Here is a 22,721-nt window from a genome sequence, read left to right on the forward strand (position 1 = left end):
AGGAATGCATTATGTCTTTTAGAAGGATTTTTCTCTATGTGTCTTTAGGATGCAAGTGTTGGTGCACAGCTGACCTGGGATGAGAATTTTGAGTGAGCTTGTGAAGTGGTGGGTTTTTCTTCCTTTGCACTGGTATTCCTTAATTTTTACATTAAAACTTACTTCTTCAACATTCGAAGTTTCGGTTTCACAACTTTGAGCGTGGTTCTTAGTTTGGTGTTTTTTTGATCTAATACAGCAGTAAGATTAGTTTTTGTTGCAGTTAATAGATATTTTAAGTGGTGCTGCTGAGTAAGCTTTGGGAAGATAACAACTTGAAATTTCTGAGATCTTGAGAGATGGGTTGGTGGTTTTTTTGGTTTTTTGTTTGTTTTTGTTCATTTTGTTGTGGGTTTTGTGTGTGGTTTATTTTTTTCCTTCTGCTGCCACACATTCTGTATAACCTTAGGCAATCTGTTCTTGCTGTGCCTTCTTCTGCCTGTGCAGGTGAGATAATGACTAGATTCTTTGAGATTAGGCAGTACTTTTTTTTGAACAGCAGTGGCAACAAAAATGTGTGAAGCCTTTTTAGTAGGTCTTCTCTTTGTTAAAAATACATTGCCTGCTGTATAAATCCTATTATTTGTTATTATTGTGTTAAATATCCTTGCTCTACGAGAGTTATTTTTCTCTTTGATTTTTTTGGAGGAATTTCAAATTTTCTTCTTGCTTCAACAGATTAACAGATTTTGAAAATCATTATTGAGGTGGACATTTTTTAGATGAATGAGTCATGTGTACAATACCCACATTTGTTGGAGTTCTGTTAATTAGAATACGAAGTGGAAAGTAAATCATAAGGTTCAAAAGACATTCTGTTTTTTTCTGAAGTCTTGCAGATGCTCTTTTCTATTGAAATGATTGAGCTTCAATCCAGATTTCATGTATTGCAAGACTATTCCTCAAGCATAGCCATCTTCTGTTGCCATCTGGTGGCAAAAACAATCCTCTAACAGAAAATGAAATATAAATTTAGACTGGTTATTTCAGCTAACAGAAGTGATCTTAGAGACTTCATCAGCTGGGAGGCATTTGGAGGTCTTCAGGGACAAGATCTAGAAAAATGCCGTGGTGCCAATAGCAGGGAAGAGAATGGGCACTTTTCAGAGAGGAAAGGCAGACAGTGACTGCCATTTCCTGGATCTCTCATTCAGGTGATGAACAGGGATGCTGGAGAGATTAGTAAAATTACTGAGGTGCGTACCCCAAAGCTAAAGAGTGACACCAGCATGGGGAAAAGCTGGTAATAATGGGTGACCCCTTCCTGAGACAACGAAAGGCTCATCACCCAAACAGGACTGATATCCTGGAAGAGGGACAGTACTGCTGGTTTGAAACCTGAATTTAAGCTTAGTGTTAAGGTGCAGATGTTCCTTTGCACCTGCAGATCTCCAAATTATTGCTGTCTGTACTGGTAATCTGAGCTAATCCCCAGGGACTGCTGAGGTCTGGCAGCATGGCTTGGAGGGCTCAGACACTTGTCCCATCAGGACCCTCAAAATGGGGTATGAACTTCAGCTCATGTTGGGACAAATTAATGGTACCCACAAATACTTGGTTTTACAAGTGGTTTTGCCTGGATCCTTTTGTTTCCTTGATCCCAGATTGATATTCAGTGATGTTAGGAAAGATGGAATCCCCTCATTAAGATTGGAAAATGGCTCTATATAAGCCCATCTTCATAAAGATAGTAAAGGAAAGTGACAGAAGCATCAGTCAAAGTTCACTTTTGGGAGAAAGGAATCTGTAAGTAGTTATTGACTAACAATCTGAAAGGTATTTGAGATGAACAGCAGCCAACACAAACCCATCAAGGAAAATAACCCTGTCACATCAGTGCAATACATTTTTTTATTACAGGGTAGCAGGCCTGTAAATTAAGATGTGGTGGGTGTCTTATCTTGGGTACAGGAAAAGTTTTTATATTATCTTCCTTTTATTTAAAATATCATAAGCAATCTTGGGAAACATGATTTAGCAAGGACTCCTGTAAGATGGATGCACAGTTGTTTACAGACTGGAAGGGACACCCCTCCGGTCATGTTCAGTATTTTGTATTACTGATAGGATGACAGTGTGTTTATTAAGCTGGTGTTTGGCAAATACAAGTGAGAATGTGAAAGATACTGGAGGGCAAAATTGCAATTCAAATTGCTTGCAAAATAAAAGAAATATTCCCAAAGCTGAATTTCTTCAGCTGGGTTATGGGTTTTTTTCTGTACTGAAAGGCTGGTATTTGAGGAGACAGTTGGTTTTCAGAAAAGGACCTGGTGCCCACAGTGAATATCTGACAGAGCATGGTTCATTGATATTGTGCTGTTGTAAAATACAGAAGTAAACATCGTACAAGATGCATCACAGAAATGCCATCTTACAAGGTTGTTTTGCTTTTTCTCAGTCCTGGGAAGGAGAGAGCTCTGGTGAGAGCTCTGCCTCTGTAAATTTAGGAAAAATGCCTGGAAGAGGGCTTTTGAGGGATTGGAACTGCTGAAAGCATCATCCATAGGAAAAGGTTGAAAGAACAGAGAGAAATTTCTTCTACAAACAAACACTTTTATAGAAGATTATTGCATCCAAAAGAATGCTTTTCCTCTTCTGGTATGCGTGATTACCCTTCTAAATGAACCATTTCACTGGCTCCTAAGACCATGACCTGATATTCTATGGTAGTCACTTTCATCAGATCTGCACTGTTTTCCATGTTTAATATCTTCTGCTATGATATTCTTGCAATTCTCTGCATTGTCGGGATTTTCTGTTTTGTCTTCAGGAAATACCAAGGTATGTCTTGTAGCCTTTCTTCTTCAAGGTTAGAAGTGGAATACCTCAGTTTTGAGTATTTCATCTTCAGCTTGTTAGCAAAGCTACAGAAATGGCAAAGTAGAGAGGGCTTGTAGATTGGGTAGGACAACATGGGCTTTTGATACTTCCTCTCTTTTTAAGGAAGCACCATTGAATGATTTGCTATGGTCCAGATTCACTTAACTGCATTTACTTTGTTCAGAAAAAGCTGTCCATCATCAAAGAAAAGGTGAAGTACTTTGGCTGATGATGTTTATTTGCACGTTTTTAAAACACCCTCTTGAAATCACTCTTTTGGAAAGAGTTCTGCGGCTTTGTGAGATGCTTCGTTGAAGTTAAAAAGACTGTTGTTGCTTGAGTGACATCTGCCTAAGGGGCTGGCAGGTAGAAGATGCAGTAATAGCAGGTATTCCTCCTGTGCTGCATATGTTTAAAATGTTTGCTATAGGCCTACAATTTAATGAGCCACCTTTTTGGAACACTTTCAACCTCTTTTGAGTATTCTAGACTGGCTACTGCCACCAACTTGAAGCAAATCTGCTTGAAATCAGTTTGGGAGCAGTTCTGAATCCAGGTCTTGATCTTGGTGAATTCCTGACCTCTAGTAACACATTATTCTGTACAGGGTAAAGTCTTTGGGCTTTGTAAGGTCTTGGGCTCAGCCTGATGCAGATCAAGGATGTTTTCCAAAACATCCCTTACGCATTTCTAAGCGCTGATCCTTGTCACTTGGCTGTCTTTAGCTTAGAGACAAATTTATGAAATATCTCAGATGTTTATATGATTTCAAAGGTTTGAGAACAGCAGAGGCTGTTTATTTCTAATAACAATATAACATTGTGCTAGATTAAATCATAAAGGCATAGGGAGATATAATTGACAGGAAAAATAAGGAGCATTTTAAAAGATGTGATCCCATATCACTTGTTTGTATGATTTGTCTAATTTAATCAGAACCGAAGAGATAATTAATCACTTGTGGGTGCACTGAAGGAGCTATGCTATGGTAGCCTTTTCATTCTATGTTATCCAAGGTACTTTTAATGAGTCTGGAGAAAAAAAAGAGGTATTTTACATGCAAAGACTTTTAATTATGTATCTAATTGTTCTTTCTCTTAATGTAACTTCAGTTTTGTACAAAAAATACATGTCTGAAAGCTAGACATCAGGCAGGATCACTTTTTCTTGTCTGGCTTTGTGTCCATTCCCACAAAAACATAAATAAAATGTTTTCTTAGTATTCTTCTGTGTATGAAAGCTGGAAAGTGAAGATTGCATTAAAGCATGTGCTTATCCAGTCTGGCTGAAGGCATCATTGCCAAGGACAGACTGAGGGCTGAAAGGAGCAGAACAAAGTGCTGCTTGTCCATTGGAATTCTTATTCCGTAGGCTGCGTGTGGCACCACAGGTTATGAACCACTGTGGAGTTTATTCCTTCAGCACTACTGGCACCACAGATCAAGGAGTTTAGATAATATTAACCCAGCTAAAAAGTAGCAAATATTTTTATTTGGATTACTTTGAAGCCATGTCAGATAGTGACTCTGTTACTGACTGTAAAGTGGGACAAAGAGAAAAGCTTCCTTGGCTACCAGCTGAGTCAGTCAACTGATTACAGCTGGGCACCAACTATTAATTACTGAATTTAGAAATAATTTTCTGAGAAAATCTGATGAACCACTGGAAGAAAACCCAAAACAACTAAGAAGAATACAGTGTGTTTTGTGCCAGGAGCAGTGCATAAAGAAGGGGGACAAAATATGAACTACTTGTCAGCTCTTTTTTTATTAGGTAGCTATTTTCCAACCTTGAGATGACAAATTTTACAAATGTAAATTCTCAACTGAGATGTTTTATTTTGTGCACCATATTATTTTTCTTTTTGAAATATTTGAATATTCCCTGGGGTTTTTTTTAATAAACAGTGGACAATGAAACAAAGCTCCTATTCATTGTCATTTTGCTGTTGGAGCTAAAAAAAGGATATAAAAGAAGGTGGTTGTTTGGTGCTCTCTTGTTTTTAAAATAAGTGATGTATTTTTGTCTTAACAAAGGGTGAGTTTCCCTGTTCCTTCTCCTTTTTGAATCTGGAGGGATTATGGTATTGTAGCACAGACAGGTGGGTATTTGATGTTTTCACCTCCCTTCTGTCCTTTTTTGACTGTCAGTTTGCTTTAACTATTGTAATTTGTTTGTTTGTTTGATTGTAACAACTCTGCCAGTAATAGTAATAAAGTGACTTCTGGGGAACAGGATTCAGTACTGACACATAAGGTCCTCTTTTAATCCATATTCTCAGGTCTGGTGTTCTTAGCTGCTGTTCTTGGGAGTACCAAGCAAGCTCTTTGAACTGGTTTTCGTGGGCTTGTTACCAAGTAACATTTTCTGGGAAAGAAGCATCTAAAGGGAACTTTGAGATCAAACCTTGATTGCAGGATGAAATAAACTGGAACATGCACAGCTCTTTTCAGCCTTTCTCCAGTCCTACTGCTTAGACCTGCTGGGGACAGGATATGAGCTGGTGTCTGTAATTACTATTTATGTCATTATTTCTGATTGCAGCCTCACTACGTAGACAAATTTTTGTATTCTGCTTTGAAGGAAGAAACTCCAGTTTTAAAATCCTGGAATGTGCTTTTGGTTATGCAGGCAACCAAAAGGTTGGAATAATTAGTATCAGTATTTGGATTCAATAGTCAAAACAGGGACTTAGTGTCAAGTTCTTTGGGTCTAGCAAGTTATCTGTGTCTGATTCCTGGTCAGTGTTCTTCTAAGTTAAACACAATTTGTATGGTATTGAAGACTTGGGAATTAGTTGTGTTCTCCCATTTCAGCAAAATCACAGCTATTTCTATAGACACTTGCAAACGTGATTTATATTTAGACTACAGGAGACTTTTAGGAAATGAGAAGTTGTGCTAAAAACATTAGTGTGTTTTTAAGTGATTTTATTTTCATTATGAACTTGCAAAAATTTGCAAAATTCCTTTACTAAATTCATGTGTAACATGGGCTGTTATTTTTTGAAGCAAATGCTAAAAATCTTTCATGGTACAGAATTTGAATTACTTTTTTATTTAGTGATATATTACAGGCAAATGAGACTAGATGAAAACACAGAATGTCATTCTTAATCTGTTCCTTATTCTATTACTGTAAATGGCATCTAATTGAATCTTTCACGTTGTTCCAGAAGATGATGTGCTAAAGATAAGAGCTGTAAGTCATCCAGTCAACTTGACTTTATAACTGAGCCTTTCTTGTTGAGGGCTGGTTTTCATATGTGCAATCATAATAATGCTTTCCTGATAGCCATGATGATGTACTTCTGTGCCCACACATCTGAAAAACGCTGGGGGCTTGAAAGTTGGTGTTCAAGTCAATAAACCTGTGAAATACAGAGTTGTTATTGATATTCTTGACAGAGTATGCTGAATTTCTACACTGCAAAGGGAAGAAATTTACTGATTTTGATGAAGTTCGTCAGGAAATTGAAGTAGAAACAGACAGAGTAACAGGAATGAACAAAGGCATTTCTTCAGTTCCTATTAATTTAAGAATATATTCTCCACATGGTAGGTAAAATCATTCTACTTTACGTTTATGTCATATAAACACATTATGTAGCTCTGTCTGTGTAAGCTATCGCCTTTTGTATCTGTTCTTATTGCCTGATCTTCTGGGCTGGAAAAGGTTTGAGGCTGAGTTGAAGCAAAAGTGGACGTGTGTCTAGAAGAATCCTCAAATTCTCCTGTTGGAAGAAATCACCCTATGGTGGAGAGCTGTTGCCATGAGAGCTGGGCAGAACACAGACTCTCTGCCCCATTCAGTATTCTCTTGATTTGAAAATATTCTCACCCTGCATCAGGATGGAGGCAATCTCTCACCCACTACAATTCACCATTAGATAGTAGCTCATTAGTAAAGACCAGTAGTAGCACTTAGTAACAAAACTTCTTTTTGCCACCCTCCAGAGGAATTCCCTGATCCAGAAAGTCACTCTGTCTCCCTGCCTTACTGGAGATTTATTGCTTGCTGTCACTAAAAATATAGTCAGACAATAATAGTGTTTGAAGTTGCTTTATGTTGAAGGCCCCCTGTATATATCAAAGTTGGTTCCTCTGGTTGCCATCTGCCCAGTTTAATGAAGACAATCTAGAGAAAATGTTTTCCATTAAATCTGTCTTTGATGTAGGACAAAAGTGATATGTTTGGCTGAAGCACTTGATTTTTCTAACTACAGAGAAGCTCCACTAAATCCCCTGCCTCAGAGCTTGTTTGTTGAACATGCTGACTCCAGGAGAAAGTGAAAGTTTCCTACCTATTGCTCTTGCTTTGTTTGATTAGGGTCAGTCTTTTAGTTCAGCCACTGTTGTTTATATTAACCAGACTCCAAATATACTTCTGGTATTTCCTTTCTAGATACTGAATTTTTCTCATTTGTCTAAAGGATGCCCTGTTACCCCAGTAGCCGGATGCGTACCCTAAGCCAGGATGCCTCTAGCTGGCACTGTGGCCTTTACTGGGGAAATCATACCAGACCAAACTGGGTGTTCATAATGGATTAGTTTTTTCATCTTTCTGACTTTTCTGAAGATGTTACAGATAAAAAAAAAACCCCAAAACAACCAAACTGAAAAACCCCAAACCAAAAACATATCCCTGAGCCCCTTAACAACAGTTTTGCTATATAAGTTAAGCTAGCTATTGATTGTTTTTTGGGAATTTCCTGATTGGAGACATGGTTGAAAACATGGTCAGAGAAACACTATATTAAAAAAAAAATTCCAAACAACTGCTTTGGTTTATTTGAAGGATGCAGTGAGAGTGATGTGTTGCCTGTGCTCCTGTTGTTAGACAGAGCTCAGAAAGCAGTGTTCATTTGTCTTAGAGGCCTCAAGGATATTTGGTATAAGTATTATTTTATACCAGTTGCAATATTTCAAGTATTAAATAGTACTAATAAATCCAGAGATGAAACACCATGGGGAAACAAGGGTTCTTTTCAGATTGTCAGGCATTTTGTTTGAACTGTTGACAACTGTTGGCATATTTATCTGCCTATAAAGGTAGTTATGTGAGGTTTTATGTGACTAAGACTTGTCTGCGGCTGTAGATGTGTAGACTTCTTTGTCGTGTCTGGCGTGCTAACCAGTTTTATGATCCGTGTTGTCCATGTAGTCTTAAGCCTGACCCTTATTGATTTGCCGGGAATCACTAAAGTGCCAGTAGGGGATCAGCCTCCAGATATTGAGCAGCAGATCAGAGACATGATAATGCAGTTCATCTCTCGAGAGAACTGCCTGATACTGGCTGTGACTCCAGCTAACACTGACCTGGCCAACTCAGATGCCCTGAAGCTGGCAAAGGAAGTGGACCCTCAGGGTAAGCACAATTGAATGTTACGACTTTTTGTTCTCAAGTGTAATAACATAATTGGAAGTAATAGACCAACTCTTGTGGGAAATCTTGTAATTTATAATATGTAGTATAGATGTGTAGTTACATTTTCATACGATCTTCAACATCACAATATACCTCTTCATTAGCTCAGTATTGTTTGGGTAATGTTGCTGTAAATGCATTTTAGAAGTTTTGTCACTATCTCTTATGAGCAAGTGCAGCAGTGCTTATCTAGGAATTTTTGTAGTACTGGGAAAAATAGGGGATGGTGCTGATGGGATTTCTGGATACTTACATTGTAAATTTTATACAGTCATGTTGTAGGGATGCTGAGCCTTGTCAAGGAGTTTTGAGGAACACATTTCAGCACTGGCAATTATGTTCTCCTCTTTTCCAGATATATCATACTTTGAGTTGTAGCTGTTACTGTGTGATACAAGCTTTGAGAAAGGCACAGATATGTTACTATATAATTGTAAGATGTAATTGTTCTTCTGAATCTGAATGATTCTTAATAACTTTTTCCTCCTGCCTCCACCCTGGTCAGGCCTTAGGACCATTGGTGTGATCACAAAATTGGATCTGATGGATGAAGGAACAGATGCAAGAGAAGTTCTAGAAAACAAACTACTCCCTCTTCGTAGAGGTGAGAATGTTCAGTTGCCTTTATTCTTTGCAGTGCATAAAGTGGTTTGGATAGGGGTGGTGTTTGGTAGTCCGGGAGATGAATCAGAGGTTATGCTGGACTTGATGTGTTCCTTGCTTTTATAGTTATCTATTTAGCAAACATAAAGGTGGCTATACTAAAAATACCCTTTCTGGACCTGGAAAATTCTTGCTTCCTCTGGAATATGCAGTGTAATGTCAGCACACATCATTAGCCAGTTTTTTTCTTCTCTGCCAGATTCCTTGTAACAAAAGAATGTTTTTCTTCCTTTGCATCTGACAGAAGCACCAGAGTTTTGGTAATCTCACTCTAAAACAAGTTTTGATCCTTCCCAGAAATTTTCCATGTTCTGGCAGCTACTGCCACAGTTGCTCATTCTGTTAATAATATCAAGAATTTTGATTCTAGGTATAATTTATTGATGAGACTACCATCTCCTCCCATGGAGCATGTTGGTCCAGCAAATGAGAAGAAATTTTTTTTTGTATTTTGTTAATATCATATCATTTATCTCTGTAGACCTGTGTGTGTATTTCAGTTTTATTTTTGATTTTTGTTTGTTTGTGTTTGGTTTCTTTGGGGTTCACCAGAGTTTCAGATGTTCTTCTATTTGAACTGGTGATTTAAAAGGAAATCTGTTACATATAAACAGAATGAACAATTTAGACAGTGTTAAGGTTACTATGCTACTTATAAACATGATCTGAAATGCCTAAATTGGAAAGTTTTGTTTGAGCTGAGGTTGTCTAGTTCCATTTAAGATTAATTCAGTAGTTCAGACAATAACTGCATTGATTTACCTATTGGTTTTGTCTTTTTTAGGGTATATTGGTGTTGTAAACAGAAGCCAGAAAGACATTGATGGGAAGAAGGACATAAAGGCAGCTCTTCTAGCAGAAAGGAAATTCTTTCTTTCCCACCCATCCTACAGGCACATGGCAGATCGGATGGGAACACCGTATCTCCAGAAGGTTCTAAACCAGGTAAAACCTGAAGCCTTTGTGGTGAAAGGCAGCTTTGTAATGATAGGGCCAATATAAAAACTTAATTACAATGAAGTTGGTCACTGAACCTCACTTACCCTTTCCTGCTTTCAATGTTTTTAATTTGCACAAGGTAAAAACAAAGCTGTATATTACACGTAGTGTACAAAAGCTTGCTGTGAGTTGTAGTTTCTGACTTTCACTGACAGTTCTGCACTCCCTTGTTCTTTAGCATACTGAATGTGAACATCAAAAATAAGATTTGTTTCCCTTCCTGGAAGTATACCATCCTATTCCTCAATTGTTACATTTAACTTAGCAGTTGACCACTGGTTTTGCCATTCTTACAAGTCAAACTTGGTACTGTTTTTTCTAGCTCACTGTCAAATTGCAGCTTTTCATCTGGAATAGAAAAAGGCCAGGTCAGCCTAGCCTTGTCCATTTTGGACAGCAGCTGGAAACAGCTGAAATCTTACTGATTAAGGTAGAAAACTAACTGGCTGGTCTGCTTAATTTTTTTGCTACAGTGACGGCCAGGCTGTGGAATGCTCTGGTCTCGCTCAAAAAGACTACTAATGCCATTTGTGCCTCAGAGCCAAGGTCTTCATCTGGATGCAAGAACTTGCTTGTATCCTGCATTTTCATCTGTGCTTAGAATGTTTTGCTTTGTTTTATATCTTGAAAGTTTAATCTATATGTCTTAGTTTTGAAACTGAAGCACAAGCTGCATATACCTTTCTACTGTCTTGTCTGTCCTGACTTGCACTGCTTTATGTGCTATTAACTTTTTGACAGCTGTTTTGAATATTTACCTAATGGGAAGATGTACATAAGTTTTGGTTTTGATTATTGGGGACCTATTGTGGTTTTAGGTAATATTTCAGTTTCTTTGTATCCACAAGGTGGTGCTCCAGGGAAACTCCAGCTTTTGATTTTGTGCCTGTCAGTCTGCTGAGCAACTTTAAAATTGAGTTCATATATTTTAGCATGTGACATTCTAAATGTATAACTTGTCTGACTGGGGTTGGGAAGAGGGTTTGGGGCATAGTGGTAGAAGTCCAGTTTGGTTTTAATTAAGGAATGCATACAATGCCTGAGAAATTTATGGCACAGGTAAGTCATGGACAGTGCTGTTCAAACACATTAATACATATATATGTGTAAAAACATGCTGTGGGTGCTCAGCATCTCTTTCTTGTCCCCCTTTTCCTTGTGGCTGTAGCATAAAGGAGTTGTCGTGCTGAGCAAATATATAGGGAATTGTGAAGCACCTTTAGGAAAAGCAGCAAAATGGGAGTGTGGCATCAGCACAGAGAGATGAGAGGTCATTTCAAACTACCCATGTAATGTGTGTAACTTTTTCAGGTGTAACTAAACGTGTGTGTAGTAGCAGGGCTCAGTGAGTGAGGGGATGAAGGAATTTTTTAAGCTTCCTTACAACGTGTATGCACCAGGAATGTTGTATTGTTCTTTAACAGTCTCCATTGCATCAGAGATCAAAAGGAACTGCACTGGTAAACTAGCACAGGTCATGGCTGATATGGTTGGCAGTCAGAAGGAAATGGTTGTGCTCCTGCTTTCATCTTTTTAACAGTATAAAAAGACTTTTATTTGTTTTTTAGCAACTTACCAATCATATTCGGGATACCCTGCCAGCTTTCAGAAGCAAACTCCAGAGCCAGCTGCTTTCTATAGAACATGAAGTAGAGGTATACAAAAACTTCAGACCAGAAGATCCCACCAGAAAAACGAAAGCCCTGTTGCAGTGAGTGTCTTTTGTCTGCTTTTCCACTTTGAGTGGGTTTGTTTTGCCTTTTTTTTTCCTTCTTTCTAATTGGCTTAAATTTAAACATTAGGATATTGTTAAGGATCCTTTACACAAGCTCCAAAGAATTCTGTGTTTGATGTTCCAGAACACTTTATTCTACAATTTCATCAGAATTTTCCCTAAATTAATTTTAGTAATCCTAGAAAAGACAGAAAGCAGAACAAGGAAAAGGTATAAAGATGGGCAGCAGAGGTGATCAAAGTTAAAAAACTGCTTCTGATTGTATAGACACGTTCTTCTGTCTGCCAAAAAGATGACCTCAAGCAAAGGAGAGAGATTGTATTGGAAGTGTGTAAGATGAGGAGGCTGGAAGAAGAATAAAGAATGCTTCTTTTTCTAGTATAAAAACTTGGCTGTCCAAAAGAACTGAGAGATGGCAAGATCAAAATTAATCAGAGATGGTTGTCCTTCATGTTCTGTGCACCTAAGACCTAGAGACCTTTGCTGCAAGAGTTGTCAGTAAAAGTTTGTGTGCTTTCAGAAAGCAGTGAGGCAAATTCTTAGGGATTATCATCATCAGTTCTGAACTAGAAAGCTTTTTCACTGCTGAAGTCACTGTCTGGTTTGGGTCTCATCCACAAAACAAGTCTGTCTGATGAGACTTTGATAACACTGATGGAACAGAGATGACTGTTCATCTGACTTGGAGTCATGTGGAAGTGGAATCTCAGTCCTGTCTTGATTGTGGATTCAGCATCAGGGAAAAAGGACAATGCTGATGTTATGGATTGAACACCTGTTACCACCTGCTGCTTTGCTTCATGCTGCTTCCTTCCTTGGCCTATTTCCAGGGGTGCTGGATACTCAGTACTGCCTATCTTTTCACCTGAAAGATCTGCCACTTTCACTCTCCCATGCTTTTTTTCTTCAATTGTAGCTGTCTGCAGCCGCTTGTGTTTATATTCAAATAAAATTTACCTCTTAGAAAGGAGGAGGCATGTGAAGGAAGAAGGAGGAGGTGTAAAATGTACCTAGCTCTTCTCTCTTATATGACTTTCGTCATGTTCCTACTCTATCTGATTTCAGAGGTTTTTAGCACTCAGTTCTCTGGGATAGATGGTAATAGCACTGAATTGTGATAATGGGGACAGGATTCATTCTCTAATTAAAACTTTGGAATTCAGAACAGAAAATAATCAGCTGAACTAGAGAGGCTTTCTTGAGCCAGATGAAGACTCTGATTCACCCCTTATTTTTGTAACAACTGTGTCCAAAAGAGTAGACAGTTCTTCGTGACTTTACTCCAGATGTTTTGGTTGCAAAAACAGAGGGACATCGCCTTTGACTTTTCCGTGACTGGAAGAACTCTCCTGTGTGTTTTTCTGAATGCTCCTGCTGCAGAAGTCAAAGCATAGCCGAGTAAGCTGGAGCTTGTGGTAGTGACACATCACCATGTTCCTACTGGTTCTTGGGCTTGCTTTTTGGTATGGGGAAAATAAGTTCTTTAACAATCTCTTCTGAATTTTCCAGCACTGGATCAGCTTAGTAGTTTGATTCACATTATGCTATTAGACTGTACTGTGTCCTGCAAGACAGTAGGGATACAGGGGGATCAGTGTGGGTATAGATTCTATGGATTGGCAGCTTGCCTGAATCAGTTGTTACAGATACTTTTGGCAGTTGCTAAGTATGTTTTAATAGGCCGTACTAGCTGCATAGTACCGAAATAAGAGTCGGTAGTTAATATGCTTAAATTGTTGTGGGTTTTGTTTGATTTTTTTTCTTTCCTCCCCTCCTTTGAAATTTAGGATGGTCCAACAGTTTTCAGTGGACTTTGAAAAAAGAATTGAAGGATCAGGAGATCAAGTTGATACACTAGAACTTTCAGGAGGTGCCAAAATCAATCGTATTTTCCATGAACGTTTTCCCTTTGAACTCGTGAAGGTATTTATCCATCTTGCTGATGTGCTTTGTTTTATTTATGTATCCTTATGTTCATACTGGTAGTAGTGTAGCCAAGAAAATATTTGATTGAAAGAACATGCTTTTAACTGTGGAAGAAATTATATGAAGTTATAATTGAGACATTTGGCTTAATTTCTAGGATTGGATACTGAGACATGCTAAGAATTCTAAAATACTAGAATTACAATATAATTAGTCCTAGTTCATACTATTTTCTGTGCTCTTATATTGTTTTATCACAAATGGCATCTTCTGGTTAAATGGGGCAGGCAAACAGTTACAGTTGGTAAATTTGACTTGTGTTCAAGTAGCTGATATCTATTAAAATGAGAGTTATGGAAAATAGCCCTGATCCCTTCCAACCCAAATCATTCTATGATGGTTTGACTTAGGTAATGACCATTTCATTTGTGACAACACTGACTTCTCTTCCAGCTAGTTGGCTTTCAAGAAGCTTAAAGAAAAGCTTTATAACTTCATAATTGAGACAATTCCTCTTTTAAATTTAGTTGAAAACTGTAGAATGGGAAGGGGAGGATAAACAGATCATAATCACAGAAGTTACACCACTTTAAGAAACCAGGCTTTAAAAAAAAAAGAAAAAAGTGGGGTCTTCCAAATCCTGTTTCTGGCTTACTCTGTCAACTCTTCAAAATGCTGTTGATGTATCTGGAATGGAAGAGTGTGTGATTTTCAACAATATTTGCTGCTGCCTGTAGCCTTAGTGTTAAAACATTTTAAAGTACTTATGCATTGTTTAGTGTAATTAGAAATGACTATTTTAACAGATGAACTTGCTTGTCTTATGGTTATATATGGAGGGGTGATATTTTATGTTTTGTTAAAAACTTTCCCTAATATGCTCTTGTGTGTTGCTACTCCTCTAGATGGAATTCAACGAGAAGGAACTGCGGAGAGAGATAAGTTATGCCATCAAGAACATACACGGTATCAGGCAAGTACTCCCATGTTTTCCTGCCTGGTCACATTATACATGTGGAATATCTTTCCAAAGCATTGCTTACAAGCTTTGTTGTTCTCAGTGTTTTGGGAAATATTTCTTGTGTTACTTGATTAGTAAATTCTCAGGTGGTTGACACTGGTATCCATGGCGCAGTATTTGAACTTTCCTTGCCTGATTGCTGGAGAGGTCTTGATTTATCATAGTGAACTGATTTTGGGCATGCTTTTATAGTTTGATTTTTTTAATATAATTTATCAGCCAAGGTAGACCTTGGAGAACAGTGTTGAAAGAGAAGTGAGGCCTTAGTTTGTTTAGAACTGGTTCTGTGGGGTAGCTGTCTGTAGATTCATTTACTCTGCGGTGACCAACTGTGAAATTCCATGTCGGACTCTGAGTAACAGAACCTCATTTTCTGGTGTGAGTGAGAAGTGCATCCACAGGATTCTTATGGATTTGCTATGCAAGTGATTGTTCATGGGGTGCTGCAGCTACCACTCATCCCTAAGGTTTGATGCACTGCTGATGAGGCTTTACAACATTATAGCAGTACTCCTTAGAGTTCTTGCAGTCCTCTTGAAGTAGTTTCATCTTTCAAGCATGTTTCTACTTGTATATTCTTATTCAGAGTGACACTTTCTTTGAGAAAGAAGCAAATTAAGTTCTGTGGAAGTCTGTTTGTGTAGGGATTGTTACTGCTCACCTCTGAAAATGAAGATCTGGGCAATTTAGTAAAAAAATCTTCCTTGCCTAATGTTTTTATTACTGTCTTACATATTCTTTTATGTCCACAGAACAGGTTTGTTCACTCCAGATATGGCGTTTGAAGCCATTGTTAAAAAACAGATAGTTAAGCTGAAAGGACCTTGCTTAAAAAGTGTGGATCTGGTGATGCAAGAGTTAATCAACACTGTCAAGAAGTGCACTAAAAAGGTAGCTTGCACATAAATCTGGTAACGTAAGTAAAATGTAATGGTACAGTATATAATATAAAGCCTGTCTTGCATTTTGTGGTGTTACAAGAGATTTCTGATCCAGTCACTTGACAGAGAGAGTAGGACTCCCTCAAGTAATTAAAACTTCTGCAGAGCTCTCCAAACAATGATATGTTGGACAAGTTCATTTTTTTGATTTCCTTGTTTTGATTCTTATGATGAGAGGTGCTTTTGAGTCAAGAGATGCCCTCAGTTTCATCCTTAAAACTATATTTTCACTTCTTAGCTGACTGGCTGCTTTTGCTGTCCCACCTGTACATCTGCCCGTCCCACCATCCCTGTGCAGGGTACCCCATAATAGTAAGTACAGGAGTGGTTCTGGGATGTGAGAACAGATATGATGAGGTTGTTGAGAAATATTCTCTTGCATCCTTTTCATTTTTTCTGAAAAAAGCAAATTTTTTTTTTATACCAATGATCGGGTAAAGGAGATATTTCTTAAAACAGGGAAGACAAAGAACATAGAGAAGCAGATTCTCTGGTATATTTTCAGCAGAATTTCCAGGGTTTTTTCACTTTTGTCAAAGTCTGGAAGATATGTCACTTGAATTAACTGTGCAGATGCTCTTCCCAGTGGTATTGGCCAAATTTGCCATTATATTTTGCTGTTTCAATATTGTTATGTAAAGATGTTGCCACAAGGTGGAGCCTTTAAAGAACAAGAAATTTGGAAATCCTTTAGAGCACCACTCTGGAATTAGGCACAGAAGAGAGAGAAACCTCACCCCTGATAGACTCTGTTTCATATGTCCAAATTATCTTTTCCTCAGTGTTCCCTGGAGGAAAAGAACAGCAACAATCCAAGGGTTTAGGTCTCGGCAGTCTCTCTGAATAACAGCAAGTAAGGCTTGCTTTGCAGTGTGGTTAACTTTTAGTCCCAAGCATTTGTAATATTTGCTTTCTCCCAAAGAGGAAAGCTGGAGGCTCCCTTGTTTGTATTCCACTGAAGCCCCTCTGCAGGTGTAAATTTCTATTAATTTTGTGTTTCAGTTGGCAACATATCCAAGGTTGTGTGAGGAAACAGAAAGAATTGTTGCTGGCTACATTCGTGAAAGAGAAGAGAAGACCAAGGATCAGGTGAGAATTAATAGGAGGTGGGACAGTTTGGGGAAGTGTGTGAGGGAGAATAGTTCTTACATACAAAGTGCAGTAGGACAGTGGAGGATTTTTGTTTTAAATAGGCTGCACATTTTAGAGAGGAAGAAAAATTGCTTCTTTAACATTGAGCTTTTAGAGAGACTAGAATTGTTACAGAAAGGTTAAGTAGTGGCTTATAGTGTTAGCTTGTTCCTGTGCCAGTGTGCCAACTTCTTAGCTGTGTCACTAGGGCTGTTTGTGGGAAATCAATTTCTGATTAAACAAATGCACACAGGAATAGCTTATTTCTACTTTTTTTCCAGGTGTTTTTAACATACCCATCCCATGCAGCCACCCCTCATGCTAGTTACAGTGAGGCTCGCAAACAATTGTACTGGGACCCTTGAGGGAGTGACAAGCTTTCCTTTAAGTTCAAAAAAAGCTAAAAAACAAGTAAAAATTCAGAGAAACTTGGTTAAAGCATTCATCACCCAGCTAAACATTCCAAATCCAGGAAACTGCAAGTCTTAGATTACATGTGAGAAATCCACTGGAAGTGAAACCAGGAATTATTGTCTGGAGAGTGCAGAGTGTGACAATAGAAATATTTGGGGAAGAATAGCTTGGCAGAGCTCCTAAGCTGTTCTGGACTCCTGACTCTCTAGTCCTGTCCCTGTGCAAGTTAAGGAGCTGTGCAGCACATCTGCTGCTTTAATCTCTACAGCAAATGTAGTCATAAAAATAATTTAACAACAACAACAAATTATTAGCTGGGCTTGTACTCACAGGGAGTTCTAGTTAGAACACTATTATCTCAAAATTTTGGAGAAAATACAAGTTGTTTAGGATAATTGAGTTTTATTTTCCTGTTCTTCATTGTATGCACATACCTGACTATTTCTCAGAACAAAGAACAAAATAAGGGCTTTTTGTAAATGCCAAATATTGACCAAATAGGTTATTGTCACATTCACATCATTATTTATGCTGTTAGCAGTTGTCCTTAATAAATCAAAACACTAGTGAGAATATTTTCAGAGGTAAGAAATGGAGCAAAAAAATAATGGGGATTTGAGTCTAAGTGAGGCATCTAATACCTTCTGGAAATTGTGAAGAACTTAGGAGTGATGCTATATTTGAGGAACTGTGCAGAAATAAGGTTGAAGAGATTAAATGGTAACATTTAAGAGATTAAATTTGGTAACAATAGGTTCCTTTTTTCCTCCCTCTGATAAATGAAAGTCTGAAAAGATAGGGGTGAAATGCAATCTCATGCATATTCCAGAGCCTGTGTAAGGGTGGGAGGGAATTTTTCCTAATATCTTAGCAAGTTCTTTTCTGAGTTAGATTGTCAAGGTTGAATCAGATTCTCTGTGGGCTACTGAAGGACTGACAAGTGATAAGTACAGAAACCATTCTGTTATTTTGTTGATAGCCCATCTCTCAATCCAGATGTGCACACACCAGAATGGCTGTCTGGTACCTGGACTGGACATTTTCTGGGCCAGGACTGGATTAATTATCACTTCTTTATGTGGTACATAAGAAAGCGTACCTGGATTTTAGGTTTAAGATTTAGGTTCCTTGCTGGCTTGTTTGGAATGCTCCAGATAGACAGAATTTTGCTTAACTTGCAAAATGCAGAGCTGGAATCTATGTTATATAATTATTAAAATTCTCTCTCCCCGTGTATGATTGATCTTAATGGAATGGACAAGGGCCAAGAGAGTGAAAAATGAGGTCTGTTAGGGAAAAAAAGTAGGAAGAGGGAATAGGACTTCTGTAGTCTAGCTTATTAAACAAGCGCAGAAACAGAAGTGGTGGAATTTAGAAAATACTGGTTTTGGCTTGAACAATTATGAAAATAATATTCGGTAATGCAGAGAACTCAAGAGTTCTGGTTTGTCCCCCCCTCCTTTTTTTCAATCTCTCTCTTCCACTGTACCCATTTTTGCTCTCCTGTCTCCCATAATAGATGCTGCTGCTCATTGATATCCAGGTTTCTTATATCAACACCAACCATGAAGACTTCATTGGCTTTGCAAAGTAAGTGTATGGAGAATGTGTTATAAAGACACTGCCAGGCTTTTTTGTTTATTTGCTTGGCTTTTTTTTGTTACGTACAGAACACAAGTCCTGAAGTGTGACAGTGAAGATGCAAGTTGCAGAGTCCCAAACATGCAGGACCATGCTCTTTCTCAATATCCACAATGTTGAACTCTGTTCCAGTTGCAGGAGAGCCTTCACCCAGTTCACAAGGCTGGTTTCACTGAAGCCGGAGCTTATGTCTTGGTCTGGAATCACACGTATTTCAGGATCACAGAAATGGGTATTGGTGGTCTTTCCACATTGTTATTAATGCGTACTTTGGCAGCTGTGATTCCGTGTGAAACAGTGTTGCTCAGAATAATGGATGTCACTGAATTTTAAGTGTGCCTGCTGTTTGGCTGCAGAGAATAATAGTAGCAGAATGCCCTGCAGGGCCCAGTTTGACGTTCTCCTCGCTTAATTGAAAAGGCCGTGAGAATATTTTCCAGAATGTTCTCTCTGTTTCCAGCAATTTGTGCCTCAGGGACTTCATACCAACATTTTGACACTAGTAAAAACATTGAAGATGTCTTCACTCTTTGAAAAATAAATGTTCCTTCAGACATATTCATGCCATATTTGCCATAGCAGTGGTTGGAATCACAACATGTGATTGGCCATGTGAGATGCTAGCAACAAATTGTGGCACCACAGTATGTATTTGACTCTTGCCAATTCTAGGTAGCACTATGAAGGAAGGTCCACATCTTTGGCAGTGTGCCCTGAAGGTTTAAAACTTGGAGTTCAGTAAGCTGAGGGGGGAGAAGGCAAAGTCAGGCACTGTTTATATGTTTGGTTTGAGCAACTTTCTCTAGAATTGTTTGCAGGTCCTAGATATCATTATCAGTTCTCTTGACAAATGACAGGATGTTGTAGGAATGGTAGCTGGCCTTCTAGAGGTCAAGATAACAACCTGCCTGCTATTTACTACTCTTCATCCTTTTCTGACAGGAAAAAGGCTGCTAAAAACACGCCATGTATATTCATGGCGTGTTTTGTGACCTTGGGAAGTCACATAGTCCCACCTCCCGCTCAGAGGAGTGTCCATGCTGAGTTCAGACCAGGTTACTCAGGATTTTTTCCAATCAGATCTGGAGAATTCCCAAAGTTAGAGATTCTCCAGCCTTTCTATGCTAGCCCGTTCCAATGCTTGCCTCATCTCACTGCGAAAAGACTTCTCCTTATGTCAAGTTGTAACTTTGAATATTTTATAATACTGGGTTCTGGAGTTCTAGGTGTATCTGTAGGTATTTCATTATGTTTCTCCCCTGGAAAAATTCCCCTCATGGATGCTGCTCCTGCAGCCTCCATGCTCCTTGCTGCTGTGTCTTTGCAATGCCTGGGCTCAATTTCGTGGGAAAGCTGCTTCCTCTTTTTCCAGCTGAGATCTAGAAACCCCCAAGTGCTGTGTATGAGGCATAAGCAGATAACAAGTGACTCTTGGCTTAAGTTCACTGTAAGTTTAAGCAAGGGTTTCTCTAGGTTGGAACAGATGGGAAGGAAAGTATCCTTGTTGACTTCTGCTCAACTGAAAGAGAAAATTTGGATAGCAAAGAATTTAAAATATATTCACTTATGAGACAAACAGGAGAAAATACTAATTTGAAGCTGTAAGTGTATTATTGTTATAGCAGTTATGTTAGAACTGGAAAATGAGATAAGTTGGGTAGCATAGGGGCTTCTGCAGTATCTAAACATCCTGGACTATAGATTCCCCAGATTCCCTGGTGTTTCCTTTCCTTTGCTGAGCCTTCTAGCCCCTTGTCTCATGTGGCTGCAGTGTTTTAACAGTGTAAGTCCTGTGAACCTTTGTCATAAGAATGAGAGCACAAGACATTACAAACTACCCTGCAGCACTGCAGGACCTGAGGCAGGTACACTGCAATGTGATTTGTCTTGAGAGAGATTTAACAATGCCAATATTTAGAACAGATTTACATAGTTATAAAATTGCAAAATCTTAGAATACTGATGTTTGTCTCATTTGGCAGAACAAATGGCAAAACTCTGGGCTTGGGTTTGTTTCCAGTTGGTATAGCTCAAGAACAGCTACATGCTTCAATCTACATAAAGAGTAATTGTTATTTAGAACATTAAGTAGAGGACCAATTGCTGGGCTATTTCTAAAAGCCATGTGTTTCTTAGTATGGTGTTAATGGTATAGTTAACTTTTCTAAGGTGATAAAATTAAGAAAACAAACCGGGGTTAGTGCTGTTGTTTTCTGTGTGCACTTTATTTAATCATAATTTATGTATCAAAGCTTATGCAACTTAGATGATGCACCAGGGACGTGCAGTGTTGTTTGGTCAAAAGTATCAGGATGATTGAGCTAAACGCAGTGAGTAGGTACATGGAATAAATACTCTTGTGGATCTTCTCACAGACAGCATGTGGACTGCTGGTCTGATAGTGTGGTCCAAAGGTCAGGATCAGAACTGGCACAAGGGTTGAGTTTGGTGCTTCATCAGTTCTCTGGAGCAGCAGCTGTGCACCAAACAGAGGCAGGATTGGCCCATAGGCTCTGATCCAAGCACAGCTCTCTGCCTTTCTCTTTCGGAGCAGCATTTGTAGCTGCTCTAGTATGGATGCTTTTTTCTTCAGTTAATCAATGCCTGGTGAAATGGTATAATCTAATCCAAACAAAACTTCCTGTCACCAGTGAAGTGCTGGTGGCTGAGTAGCCCAAGCCTGCTCTCTGAACACTTTTCTTCTTTCCAGTAATATTTTAATTTTGTGGCCTAACACAAACTGCCACATAATGCAAATGCTTTTAGAATTAATGGCAACTTGTTTGGTTTTGAGACAGGACTGTGTTTTGTTTCAGGAACTGGAATTACCAAAGTTCAAGAATTGAACAAAATATTTTAAATATGGTTTAATTTCAAATGTGCTGTATTCTTATAAGATTTCAGCTTTGAACCAGCTTTATGATGGCTTCATCCATTGGTTGTATTTACACCCTCAAAGTACATATAAATATTAGAATAATATCCAAAACAAACTGTCAAGACAAAGCTATTAAGGAGCCTCCAGCAGGGGAGGATTTTGTTGTACTGCTTTAAATAACAGAAATTGCTTGCTTTTTGTCTCTTCTGAATATTTATAGAGGCTAATGTTTCCAAAGTTACCCACATGAGCCATAATTTCTCTGTGCTTTTAGTAACCTTTACCAATCCAAGAAGGATGTTGTTGCAAAGGAGATGATTAGTAGGAGCTGTCTGCTGTGTGTCCCTTCTGTCCTTAGCAGGCAAATATAATCAGGCAGGAAATCAGTTGAAATATGCACATATTTGCAATGATTTTCCTGTGTTTCTTTTGCTGTGTTAATCTAGCTTTCTCTGCTGGAATCAGAAGTAACTATTGCTGCTAAAATTATTCCTCAGGAGCTGGCTTAGTTCAAGTTTCTTCAGCGTAACTCTTTTCCTCTGCTTTCCTCAGTGCCCAACAAAGAAGCAGTCAGGTTAACAAAAGTGCAGTGGGAAATCAGGTAGGCACCTAACAGAGAATGGATAATGGCATGTGCAAGTTAATCCAAGCTGGTTTTGGTTTTCTTGGCTGCATTTTCTGTTTTAAGTGTATCATTTACCTTTTTTTGTTTCAAGCACACATAAATATATCCTCATTGCTTTGTTTTGCTGAACTTTTCAAAGCCACCTGACTTCCATTATTATCATCATTTACTGTTTAGCATTTCTGCTGCTTGCACTGCTGGTGTCTTCCCTCCCATGCTGTTTAGTGCCTCGAATCTCTCATGTTACACATCAGTGTTTTGTCATTAACTGCAAACTTGTGAATTTCAGAATCCCAAATGCTTGTGAGTACTTGCCTCTGTGTGTGCTTTGTTGTAGTGTTTTGCTACTTGTGATGTGTTCATAGCTGAACAGCAGTGATGGGCAAGTCAGCAAGCAAATGTGGATTTGCCTTTACCTCTTCTGAAACCTTTCAGCTGACTTCACACAGTTGTTGACTATG

At 38.5% G+C, this 22,721-nt stretch overlaps 1 protein-coding gene across 1 annotated transcript in view; it reads left to right on the plus strand.

Moving 5' to 3' along the window:
• DNM3 (dynamin 3) overlaps positions 1–22,721 on the plus strand; it is a 143,813-nt gene that overhangs the window by 3,489 nt on the left and 117,603 nt on the right. The window contains exons 2-12 of the mRNA XM_017729655.1: positions 6,267–6,416; positions 8,023–8,226; positions 8,792–8,890; positions 9,734–9,894; positions 11,517–11,659; positions 13,471–13,606; positions 14,515–14,582; positions 15,383–15,521; positions 16,574–16,660; positions 18,636–18,706; positions 22,188–22,236. Coding sequence (XP_017585144.1) covers positions 6,362–6,416; positions 8,023–8,226; positions 8,792–8,890; positions 9,734–9,894; positions 11,517–11,659; positions 13,471–13,606; positions 14,515–14,582; positions 15,383–15,521; positions 16,574–16,660; positions 18,636–18,706; positions 22,188–22,236 — 1,212 coding nt within the window. The 5' untranslated portion in view covers positions 6,267–6,361. The remainder of the gene's footprint in view (positions 1–6,266; positions 6,417–8,022; positions 8,227–8,791; positions 8,891–9,733; positions 9,895–11,516; positions 11,660–13,470; positions 13,607–14,514; positions 14,583–15,382; positions 15,522–16,573; positions 16,661–18,635; positions 18,707–22,187; positions 22,237–22,721) is intronic.

Source organism: Corvus brachyrhynchos, unplaced genomic scaffold, assembly GCF_000691975.1.
Source record: "Corvus brachyrhynchos isolate BGI_N302 unplaced genomic scaffold, ASM69197v1 scaffold101, whole genome shotgun sequence".
NCBI lineage: Eukaryota > Metazoa > Chordata > Aves > Passeriformes > Corvidae > Corvus > Corvus brachyrhynchos.